The sequence below is a fragment of the Poecilia mexicana genome, unplaced genomic scaffold, assembly GCF_051168715.1.
Source record: "Poecilia mexicana isolate PSO_F unplaced genomic scaffold, ASM5116871v1 scaffold_11, whole genome shotgun sequence".
Taxonomy (NCBI): domain Eukaryota; kingdom Metazoa; phylum Chordata; class Actinopteri; order Cyprinodontiformes; family Poeciliidae; genus Poecilia; species Poecilia mexicana.
This window is the reverse complement of record NW_028263380.1, coordinates 12248123-12261045: the sequence shown is the minus strand read 5'-3', so window position 1 is coordinate 12261045 and position 12923 is coordinate 12248123. Positions and strand designations below refer to the sequence as shown.

At 39.6% G+C, this 12923-nt stretch overlaps 1 protein-coding gene across 3 annotated transcripts in view; it reads right to left on the bottom strand.

The window, feature by feature from the left end:
* Window positions 1-12923, bottom strand: part of elmo1 (engulfment and cell motility 1 (ced-12 homolog, C. elegans)) — a 98784-nt gene that overhangs the window by 7822 nt on the left and 78039 nt on the right. For all 3 annotated transcript variants that reach the window (XM_088010207.1, XM_088010205.1, XM_088010206.1), the window contains 2 exons: window positions 3265-3428; window positions 1178-1290 (listed from right to left, as the gene is read on the bottom strand). In XM_088010207.1, the coding sequence (XP_087866333.1) occupies window positions 1178-1290; window positions 3265-3428 (277 nt within the window). The remainder of the gene's footprint in view (window positions 1-1177; window positions 1291-3264; window positions 3429-12923) is intronic.

The following is a 12923-nucleotide window of genomic DNA, read 5'->3' as shown; positions in this document are numbered from 1 at the left end:
AGAGAGGAAGTCAAACCAAGCTGCAATAAATACATTCAGGGTTAAAGATAATCTGTTATGCCTCTGAGCCGCGAGGCGAGGTATCGACGGTGGCGTAAAGTTTGACTCATGTAAGGATGAGTGGGTTCTGTGGCTTAAAGGTGGGACGCAATAACGACAGCCGCTCCAAACCTTTTTGCACAAAACACTTCAAGGTGAGATTTGGATTCCCTCACGGAGATAAGAACCATGAAAGGGTAATAAAACAGAGAAGAAAAACCCCCATCACCGAATATCGGCACTAAAGACGGCGAGGGTTTTACATCACAGCTGATCGTTAATGCAGGATCCTCTCTCAAATCTGATTTGTCATCTTTTGTCTTCCTTTGAAGTTTATGATTATGTAATCCTGCTCTGATGGCACCCAGATGACACCTGACCAGACAAATCCTAATGAGGATGTAAAGTGCTGAAATGAACTCACTCAGAGAGACCATCACAACACCTCCAAAAAGAAAAACAACAAAAAAATAAAAAATAAAAAGCATGTTATTTGAGAGAGCAGAAGTTGGAGGGGTTATGGTAACGGTTGTTACATTTTTAGATAGAATATAAAATGTCAGACTGGATGATTTTAACGCACTCTGACCTGAGCAGACGTGTACATTCTTGGTGGTTCATTCTTATTTTCCATCACTGAGGAAAAGTAGTGCTATTACAGCTGCAGAATCTGCAGTTAAATCACTACGCTGATCTTCCATGTTTTCACTTTATAAAACGTTTGTTCTTAGCGCCTTCGGATGAACCCAACTCTAGCTATGTTTGCATGCCGCGGAGGTGTGTCGAAGGGCAAATGGGAGTAGGAAAGATGTCGCGCATGCACTTTTGAAAAGACTCGCGATGCATTTTTTATGCCTTAAAAGACACCCTGTGCCACTGCGTGTCTCTCGACTTCAAAGGTTGAGAGAGAGCGCCAGAGGATTTGTGCAAGTGATCAAGAGTGCAGATTCGCAGCAGTCCAGAGGCTCAAAGATCCCCGCTGATGAAATGTGTCGTGCCTGGTTTTCACAAAGAAAAGGGACCGAGGAGACGGTGACGAAGATCAAAAGGAGGGATATGAGGAAGAAATCAGAAGAAGGAGTCCTTGCGGATGGAGGAGTGTGAATTAAAAACCACGTGTGGGTCCAGAGCGCCTCACCTTGCCTCCTGCGACTGCTGATTTTCCTAAAGCAGGTCCCCTCGCACAAACGGTTGAGCCTCTGCTGTTTGATCAGCTCCATGATCTCTGGCTGGATCTTTTCTCTCAGCTCCCTGTGGGAAAATAAACACCGATTACTCATTTGTGGAATTATCTGCAGTCTGTTAAAAGTGGCCCTGAACTGCAAAGTGTATCTAGAAGATTAAATTAGCCATCTAAAAAAAACCAACAAAAAAAAAACATCTCCTAAATAATCAGTGTGTTAAAAGACATTAAGTACACGTGCACAATCAATCCCAGTGTTTGTAATTCGGCAAGTCTGAGACACGGAGGAAAAACCAGCAATAAATCAATGAGACCAAAGCAGTTTACAGAGAGAAGTTAAAATTTACAACAATAAAAAAAAACAATGTTTATGTAAGCACGAACACAGAAAAATCAAAGACGCACTATGAGGGCTCAGTTCATGAGATGCACAAGCCAAGTCGAGAAGTTGATTCTCAGCATTGATTTATGAGCTCAGAAGCAGCACGACCTTCTGCCTGAAGGGAGGAGGAACAATCCAAGATCTGGACGAGATCCGAAGCAAATTTTATGCAAAAAAAGTGTAAGAATAATAAAACGATTCACGGAGTAATTGCTTGGTGACGCAATTTGGCCAATTTTACATTTGACCAGCCCCAAGCTCTTACCTTTTTCCAACTCAAAGATAAGATTTCTTTCAGTGTGTGTGAGCTGCTCAAATGAAATCCGAGGAAACGCAAAACGAGCGAGAAGCTATTTAAAAAGACAACAGCATTCCTAATACCCGATATTGGATGTTGGTCCAGGCTGTCAATCAACTGGGAATTTTGTTCCATCCCTTTGAAGAATCAATATCCATCAGTATCAGCAGGTCGGGGTTTTTAACCAAATCAGATTATCGGCAAGAACATCTTGATGAGCGCATCTCTGTTTTTCTGCACCCTTCATTCATCATTTCAACTTTCTTCTTCATCACCTTTACTTTGTTTGGTTCATTGACCGTCCCGCTCAAGACGTGGATCTGTGGTCAGAAATCTTGAAGGTTTTAGTGAACAAGGTGAATATTATCTCTCATGCGGCACTTTTCTGCTGCCGCCACAAACCTCTGAACGCCTCGTCCACTTTGTCTTATTACAGGTTCAGTTTAAATAGACTAATTCAAGTGAATGCGGAAAATCTCGCGGCACCGGATCGCAGGGGCAGAACAAAGGAAAGGCACCTGGCAAGGTGATGGAATAAAGAAATGAGGCAAAAACCATCAGGGATTGTGGAGTACCTATCATGAAGCATCTGTAAAACATTGATTAGTTCGACTGGAGAGGACATTCAGAGATGAATTAAGCAGCAAAAGAGAAGGAATGAAAGAACAAATAAAAATGCTTTTTTTTTTTTTAAAGTAAATATTTCAGTTCGTTCTGATTTCCTCTGATTTCCTTCGTGTGCCGTTGTGTCCGGTGGGATTAGGCGTCTGTGAAGGTTTTGGACTCTCCCCTCCCAACGGCGATTCAATGAGCCCTTAGCGCAGCATTGATTACCGCTGACAGAGACGAGTTCTCTCAGCGCAACGATTTCTCAAAACTGCTACCTACTCCATTAAAAACAAGGACAGAACAATGCTCTCCGATACAGAACGTGGATTAATGATACACGGGCTCTCTGAGAGGGCGCAGACTAAGAAGGCCGCCTGCAGATACTTAGAATTTAATGCAGAGATTCATCAAAAAAAAAAAAGAGCAAGTTGGTGCAGCCTGTTTTAGGCCATTTGCTTGGCATTTAGATGAAAAATGTAAAGAAAATGGAAAAGCTATTCCAGAGACATTAAGGATTATGGTGATTTGAATATTTGCACTATTTTGGTTCAAATACCTATTGAGTTATGATAAAAAATGGACTGCAACAGTTAATACCAATAGGATTCGGCTGATACTCCATGTCTATACCGTTTACTCTAAACAGCATGAAATGAATTTTTACTAGAAAGATTTTACAATCTGGCAAGAAAAAAAAACAAAAAAACAAAAAAAAAAAAGTGGAATTGACCCTTTTCCCCCTTTTAGACTTACAAGATGGGCCGGGACTGGAAATCTTCCTGATTCATCCTCTCGGACTGACGTATCTTCAGGATCTCTGTGTAGCTCAGGTTCTGCAGGCGACTCTTGAACTGGTCCAAGGAATTAGGCTTCACAGAGAGCGCTCGCATGATCTGCTCTCTCACCACCTGCATTACCTGGAAAGAGGCAGAGGAGGAGAGACAGGTGAGACGAAGAAAGTCGCCAAATGCCTTTCTGGGGGATAACTTTGCTTCTTGATTTTAGAGTTCACCAAAGCATAGGAACTTTTCCAACAATATCAACGACGCGTTTTTATTTCCGCGGGGTTTCTGTCTAATCCGACTAAAAATGAAAGGAACTGAGCAAAAGAAGCCAGGACTAAAGAGAAATATTTTTCAATTACCTTGCATACATCTAACTACGCGGTGTGCCGTTGAACACCGGCATATTCATAAGCAGCTCAGACCAGATGGCATTTGAATAAACCATCCTGTGTGTCTGTTTGTCCTTGTCATTTGTTAATGATAGGTTTTTTTTTTTTCATCTGCTCTCACGGACAATATGGGTGAGAATTATAACAACAACATCCAAGGAATGATTTATGTCCATTAAAACAAATATATATTTATAAAAAAAACACTCAGAACTGTAAAACCTTTCTGTGCAGCAGAGAGTTTAATTCTTTGTGGTTTTGGGTTACCAGGTTCTCACATAAGGGATGAACAGCAGCATTTGTGGCTGTCACTTTTTTATGGTTCAGATCTCCCACTGATGCATAAAACCAGATACATACATTGAATAAAAAAAACAACAACAAAAAAAAAACATTTTGTTTACCTCTGTGTCCGACTTTAAATCTGAATAAATGTTAAAGTCGGCAGGGGTTGCCAAAATTGTTTCGGATTGTTAACTGCCTGTATATTCAGAAGGCGGGAGCGACGATCAGGGTGCTCCAGCCTCTCGGGTGATCATTCTGCAACTTGAGTGACACCTATGAAAGTGACTTTACTGCACAAAGTGACAGTAAGTCTGACTACTGTTATGGGAGGTTTTGAGCTTATTACAACAGAAGGAAATTACATTTTCAGCAGTTTGGCAGAACTGGGCTTATTTTAACACCATTATTAAAGCTTGATTTTTTGTTTTATAGCATAAAAGCCCCTTCGTTATTCTGCATATGCACTCAGAGTTGAAAGCTAAAATATTCAAAAGCAGCTCCTTTCATTTAGCTTTGCGCTCTAACAAGTAATTTGAATTCTGCATAATTATGATTTGAACAATAACATAACCCAAAGGCCCATTTTTTTCCGTTTTTCTTTTTCTGAAATCATTCAGCCAGCAAACAAAAGGGTTTTGACAGAGAACGTCTGTCCCCGTGTGGAGAAGTTCACTCTCAACATGAGTTTCTTAGGTTGTGTTGAACTCTAGAGCTCAGTAAAAGCTTGGTGGCTTTAATAAAACAAACATTTCTGTAGCCAAGAATGGTTGCTCTATATGTTACAGATGATGGGGAATCAGATGTGACACGCAGCTATGAAAATGGATCAACATTGTTAGCCTCTGCTGCTGCTGGGCCTGCAGCAGAATCATCACTGGATAAAATCCCTTTCAAGTGACAGGAAAGAAAACTGATTTTCCTTCTGTATTCTGTAAACACTACAGTCGCAGCATCATTACGTGCTCAAAATGATGTGCAGCATTAATATTTTGCGTCTCGTTTGTTTCTTGGTCTTCATGATGCTGCTGAAGATGAATCTCCACTGGACTGATACTGTAATTAAATTCAACTTGGGTGGAGTCGGTTTAAAACTTAATGACTTCCAGATTCATTAAGTTGGTTGCAGTGGACTTTATTTAGGGGTATCAAGCTGACCGGGGCTGAACAGAAATGCATAACACATTTTATTTTTTTTGAGTTTTTAATGTTCAGAAGATCTGAAAACCCGGCATCATTTTTTTTCTCAATTATGCTGCACATTCTGTTGTTTGTGCACATAAAATACACTGGAATTCGTTATTCTAATGAGAAAATGTGAACATGCTCAGTAGGGATGACAACCTTTCCGCTCTATAACTGCTATGTTCTTCTGTGATGCACTAATCTGCTAGGTCTGGTCTGGGTACTCAAGTTTAACGACGAGGCTTAAACCCGTCAAAAATCCCAAACAAGTCCTATGCGATATTGTTCTCATTGCTTGTCTTTTTTTTTTTTTTTTTTTTGCTGCAAGGCGATTAGTCATCATTTGGAGGAAACTTTGGACTCTCACCACTCAGACAGAGCCAGTGATAAAGCCATCAAAAATAGAAAATTTGAGCCTCTGGAAATGCATGTGAAGCATAAGCCTGAATCAAGCAAGAAAAAACAAACAAAAACTGAAAGATTTTAGGCCACTAATATGAGTGTAATCTTCCTTGATTGTCATCAGGACTCTGTGTGCATAAAGACGAGATCTGGACTCAAAGTCCTGCCTCTGAAGATGAAGCTGCAAATCAATATGGACAGACAAAGAAGCCAACTCAATTTGTTATTCGGCGTCCACTAAAGTCCGCTGTTAAAATGCTGGTGGGAAGCTTTTAGCCTGAACTTGTCGCTAATTAAACTTTAATCAACGGATCAGAACACATCTCTATGACTAAGCAACGAGAGGAGCCACTAATTTTAGCCACAAGTCTCAACGTGACATCACATTGAACCTGCAAACTCCACTGTCGACGCCAACCACATTTAATAATTTTGTTTTTGGATTGATTTACACACGCACACACACAAAAAAAAAAAATCGAGCTACATAACCACGTCTTCCCTCTCCGGTGTGGCATTAAATCTGTTACTGAAGCTGATGCAAAACATCTGTGGCACTGCAAAGCCAAGCCGTAAAATACCCTTTGACAGGGCAGACAAGGTTGAGACAAAGCCGCTGTGTGCTGAGCTTAACCTTAACCAACATCATTTTCAAAATGATGCTAATGGAATTAAATAATGGCTCCCTGACACGGACGTTTTTTTTTTGCAGAGATAAAAGAAAATTTCATGCCCTTCTCCCTCAAGCAAGACTTGGGAAAGAATCCTGCTGCACATTTAATGAGACAGGAGGAGGACTTCAGCGTCTCTGAAGTCTGTGCGTCACTTCAAATGTTGCTTAATGTTTTATTCAATTCTCATATTCAGAATAAAAAACCGAGTTTATTCCACCTGATTTAATTAAAATTGTGCCATTGTGCCTCGCTAAAGTAGCCACATCACTTGGCTACTTTTTCACATTTTGACAGTGTTTTTTTTTTCAGGGTATGTTTCCATCTGTTTTGCACACAAACAGATGACTTTTTTTTTTCTTTTTTTTTTTTACAATTCTTAAAAAAAAACATTGATCGGGATCAGTTTTGCGATCGTGATGAGAATATGAACTTTTAAGAGCCACTCATTAACACTCTTAGGATGAGGTCCAGCATAAAATCCAAAACAAACAGTAAATGCCAGTGATGAGAGAACCTGCGTTTTTCTTTCTTTCGGTCGAGAACATAAAATCCGAGCCTGTGGTGTCGGTGTATTTTTTTCATTTGCTTTTTTGGCATAAATTTCTCCCTCTATCCATCTGTTTAAGGGGAAAAAATGAACTGTTAGGTAAATGAAGCCATGCAAAGAAGAGTGATCTTTACTCTCAATCATGACTTTAGAATTATAAATCAAAGCACTCTGATAATTACGTACAAAATGAATCCCATTAAGTGCCAAAATGGATTATTATTCTGAGGACGTTAATCAGTGACCATATATTAAAAAAAACACAATACAAGAAACAAAATATCACACTGTAATTAAGAGAAGATAACAACTGCAATGCCTAAGATTTTATTTAAAAAAAAGGGGGGTGGAGAGAAACTGTATCCTAAAGCATCACCGTGCTTTTTAGCCAACCTGGTTTTCCAGCCGTCATCCCTGGAGAGACGTCATTAATATGCCTTGTTTGCAGCCATGTCTCCGACAGGAAAACAATTCTGCAGGCCCATGTGGCTGCTCTCATCCTAATTAACACAGCGAATATTCATCACATTTAATACGAACACATGGTCCTTTGTCACCGGGCCGGGAATGCATTATGAATATTTTATCTGTACCCTCCATCAGCAGAGAGCACCTTGACAGAAGCAAGGTGAGCTCAAAGAAACTTCCACTTCGCCCTTGTGTTCTTCTCCCTGTTCCGTCAGATCCACCGATAAAAGCTTTGTTTATTCTTTTAACCTTTTGGCAAGTGTTTTTTTTTTTTTTCATATCTGCCATTTCATATTTTCTTATCTTTCCTCGACTGCGCAGGCGCAAGGGAAGTTAGATACCAGGGCAAGTGTCAGCAGAGTAATTAAAAGCCATTCCAAGAACCGCCGAACACATGTAACGAAGACGCCGACTCGTCCATCACGTCCTCGCGCCTCTGAGATCGTCCTTCCAGCGGGAAGGACCTTCTGCAGCCGCTCCGCACCATCCATCACGCTCCCTCTGCTGCAACAAATTACCGTCCACTTCTCGTCGGACCAATCGGCTGCGCGGCCGCTTCGTTTAGCTAAGAGCTCGCTAATGACATCATTTAGCAGCCGTCAGTCAAACCTGAGCACGCCACTCAAGCATTTGGTGGAGAAATCCTGGAGATCTTCCTGGAGAGACGCTTTGTTGGGGCGAATAACAAGGCTGTAATCATGGAATAATGACTTTCGTGACGAGTCCCAGAAAGCAATCAAGTATCCAATCTCACTTGGCGATAATTGAACCCGGTTACTGGAGGGCGTCACCACGGCAGGCGACACACACACAGGATGCAGCACGAGGGAAAGAAGACATGCCCATAAGAATGCAAAGAAAAAGTGCAACGTCACTCTAATATATTTTTCAACTGACCGCAAAGTGAAAGTGGGAAAATAAAGAGGGCAAAACGTTTTCCTGCATGGATAAAATTCTTCTTCCAATTCAACTTGTAATCAAGATATTTCTTCGCAAGAAGAAAAGTGGAAATGTAACAATCCCATCCATTAAACCTTTAAATATGCTCTTGCTGCCTCCTGCTTTCAAGTTAGTTCGCAGTCATTGTATCTGCACATTTCAAAGTAAAAAAACACCATCAAGTTAACAGCTGGATGTGACTTTAAAGTGCTGTTAAAAGCCCCTTGCGTTTTACTGAATGCTTTAAATTTCTATTCGACAGCATTTAGAGAACCGTAGGAATAATAGCTCTGCACACTTAGAATCTTGACACATGTAAAGCACATAAAGCAGCATTAGTCCTCTTATAATACATAAAATGTGGAGAAAATCCAACATAACCCTGAACACAACAGGTTGACTAATGATCCTGTGACATTCCTTGTAATTTCTTTTTAATACTCACATCTGGAGCAGACTTGAAAACCCACAAGCTATATATACACTTAGAACTCACTGGTTCTGTCTATAATCCCAAATAACACTCATTTAGAGTTCCAGCACTACGGATCAAGTCAAGCCGACAGAGAAGCTGCATTTTTATTGAGAGAGAAAAAGAAGGAAAGCAGCTCCATATGTGGTGTGGTGCAGCCCATGTGAAGGATCAGATGGAAAAAAAAAAATTACCTGGGAATGCAGCACTTACTGCAATCTCATAGAGAATCAACAACAAAAGCTGAGAGTCGACCTTGACTTAATTAGCACTGAATGGGTTTCAGGCATTTTCTACAGTTATGCTACAAAAAAAAAAAAAAAATATTAATTGGTCCAGATGGAGGATCAAATTGGTTTAGATTAAGCATCTATTCAAGGACTCATCGTCAGCAGGGCACGCACGCTAATGCTGTTCGGAGAAACTAAAGCAACTTCCCCATGAATGATGCAAAACTCATTCATTTAGGCCCAGTTATTAGGCTTTCAGACGAAAATGTGCAAATTACCAAGAAAAACCTCCCCCCAAAACCTAGATGTTCAAGACACATAATTTATGAATCAAAAATGGAAATTTGGTTCCAGAGAGTCAGAAGAAATATTAAGCTACACCAGCTTATCTTACAAAAACCGATTCTCAGTAGAAAATATTTGCATCAAGCAAACAAACACTTACTTAGGAGTTTTGTCTGATTTGGTCAAATAACTTTTATTCTGTGAACTTGTCTTATTCGCTGCTTTTATTCACGAGCAAACCAATGATTTGAACTTGCGTCGTTCTTATACTAAGTCCCATTACAGCCACAGAATGTAATGTGTCTTAACGGGATTTTAGATTAAATTGTGTAATGCATGCAGTAGGGTTTTAATTTTTGTTTATGACTTTTGCCCAGGTTTTCTTGCAAAATAGCTCAACGACAGTCAGATTGGTTGGAGAGTGTCTGAAAGCATGACTATTTATGCTTTGCCTTGGATTCTGTTTAGATCATTATTTTCTTCTCTGCACTGATTTATCACATAAATGAAATTAAAGCTTGTGGTTGTAAAGTGTCAAAATGTGAAAAAAGTTTGAAGATGACTTATTTTGCGTTGTACCGCTTATCTGAGACTGGCTCTGCCAAGCTTTTATTTTGTTTTCTGCCCGAGGAACGGTAATAACCACTAATAAAAAGGACTAATCTGGTGGTCTCCCTTGCTTAGGCTCAATTACTGACGCGATTCAAATTGATTATAGATTTAAGCAATGCCAAATTAATATGTAATGATAAACAAGACCTCAGGTAACCTTATGAGTGTTGCTTTTGGAATCAATCTAGACTAAATACTGCAACCACAGACACGCAAGTAAGTCAAAAGCAAGAAAAATGACTGAATCACAAGGCATAAGAATTGAAGCCTGTGTGTCCATGTCCCTGCTGATTTCTCATGAGCCTAATTATCTTGATTCACCATAAAACAAAATGCTGGGCTGGCATCGCCGTTCCTACAGCTCCGATGGTTTGATGCTAATGACGGATGATCTCTCTGGTCCGATTAGTGAGCTTAGCTTTGCTGTTCTCCATTTGAGTGGGCCAATGCTCTCAGAGATGAAAGATCGCCCCCTTAGGCGCACAAACAAACAATCATGAAAAAGTAATGCACCGAAAAGAAGAAGAAAAAAACTGACACAAGTCCCAACAGAGCAAAAACGAAGAACAGTCACGCTTTGCTCTTGATACACACTCGCATGCAAACTGTGGGGAAAGCAGAAGCACACCGACATACTCAAAGATTTGTTGTAGCACACATGCATGCACGCGTCTTCGGATTGTGCTTACACACGTGCAAAAACAATAAAGCAAACCTTGTTAAGAGAGTGGGAGGCGAGGCAGCCAAGCAGAAAGATATAAATAGCCTGTCTGAAATTCAACAATAGAGGTGGTGGTGGAGGTGGTGCAGGACACTGGTGGGACGGGGAGTAAAAGGAGGGGGACAAGAAAGAGGAGGAGTATAAGACAGAGAGAGAGAGAGAGAATATGAGACAAAAGTAGAAGAAGAAGCTGCAGAAAGGGAAGAGCATAGGAAACAGACCGCTGGTGAAGTGAGGTGCATAAAACCGGTAATGAAATGAGACAACAGCAGGTCTCATTGCAGGAGAGAAAGTGGAGCGGGGAGAGGGGCGGGTTTTCCAAAGCGTGAGCCAGGTAACGGCACTGTCCCCCACTGTCCCCGTTGCCCCAAGTTGTTCCTTGGAACTCAGATAAACGGTCATGAATATTTTAGAGAAGCAATCATTTCATTAATATCATATCTAATCCAATCCTACAAGACCCCTCTTTTCATGTAAATACGCGTATAAGCCAACTCTTTAGGTAGGACCAGAGTCAGGCCAAAGTCTGAACCTCAATCAAGGTTTTTTTTTTTTTAAAAAAAAAACAAAAAACAAAACTGAAAAATAGTTTATTCCTCCCTGAAGGACACCCAGCTCCTGCGACGAGACGCTACATAATACAGGAATGAGATGAAGTTCTTGCAGCATTTTATTTTAAAAAGAATTTAAATATTTTTCTCATCACAAATGAAATGAAGGTTTCACAAATCATCCAACATGCCAGTCCAATTATTACTGGTCCATATATTGTAACTTCATGGTAGTCATAAGTAGATGAAAACGCACTGATATTCTTGGTTATTGAGTTTTTACAAATAGAACAAATGGTCTACACGTTTTCAATAATCACGGTTCAGTATAGTTTGTAGAGACCATCAGAGGTGGTCCAGATTCATGAACAATTGTGAAAAAGCTCTTTAGTTTGCTGCCAAAGGGAAGCACTACAGATGCTAGTTTTAGTATCATCAGGGACCAAGTCAGTCACTGTACTGTCACAGTGCTTAGAAATCAATCATTTTCTGTCAAATGCTCCGTCAATATCGACTAATTTTTATTTAAAAAACTGTTTAATAGCTATACAGTAAATACCAACATAGATGTCAATACATACCAAGAAGAAAAAAAAGAGAGTACCACATGTAATACATGTAGGTATACGGCTGTATTTATGGGTCAGTCTATGAATTGTTTTTAGTGGAATTGCCGATTTAAATTGTACTTTTAAAAACCAAAATAAAAAGGGTAATTATTTATAACTTAATTTAGGCTTAAGAAACACTACTACAGAAATACATTTTAATATTTATTGTTATTAATCACAAACATTTGTCCATATGATAATATAATATTTCAAAACTTTGATACTGTTTGACAAATTCTTTTAATAAATCATTTAATTCGTCGTTTCGTTACTTCGTTTTTTTTTTGGGTTTTTTTGCATCAGGCTTTTTGTGTGAAGTGCCAAACTCCAAAACCACTTCCTGTCTTATTTCCTAGAAATAGGAAACGTGGAGGCACATCTTTAAGTCTGAGGCTCATAATAAACACATCGCTTTTCACTTGTTGTAGAAAAATTGTTTTTTTTTTTTATATCTTGAGATCTTACACGACCTGCAACTTTAATCTCTTACAGCTTCCAAGCATCTTGTGATTTCCAAAAAAAGAATAATGTAACGTCAGTACTCTTCATCATGGCGTCATAAAATGTAACGTTCTGGCAGAAAGGAGGCAACACTCTACATTTATTCACTCTCTTATTTCCCGTCAGCATGGACACATAAAGACCAAATGCTAGTTAAGTTAATTATTTATCTCTGGCTTTAAGGTTTGTTCAGCTGAAGCGCTGTTTGGATCAAGTTCAAGATCTCCAGTCTGAGGCCAACTTTAATTGACGCTCATAAACAGAGCGAGCAACCGCAGGGTTCTTCTGTAGCATTACACCCAGCTTGTTATTTTTATTTATTTAATTTATTATTTTAATGGCAGAAAATGCAAATACATAATTTCGTTATGTAAAGTTGATGTAGAATGTACTTTCTATTGCCAGAAGTATAGTCTATTTTATATTCTGCTTTTACCAGAGCTTATGGAAAAAAAAAATATCAACAAGTCATTTATGCAGGGCAGAGAGCCTCCATTTAGCTTGTGTTTCTTCTAATGCAGGCCAAACCATTATCACAACAAGCCTGGATGGCTGTGATGTAGGCTTTTTGCATTTTTCATGTCCACAACGGTTTAAAGACGACAGTGAGGCAGGGGTGTAATTTGCACTTATTTGGATTCATGGCGGAAGGCGCTCTTAAGGCTTAGCAACCACATTTGTCGCCACTCTTACTACAAAAGCAGGCAAAAAAGAGTAACAAAACTTTAAAAAAGCCCTGGATGTATTACTTTTGCTCT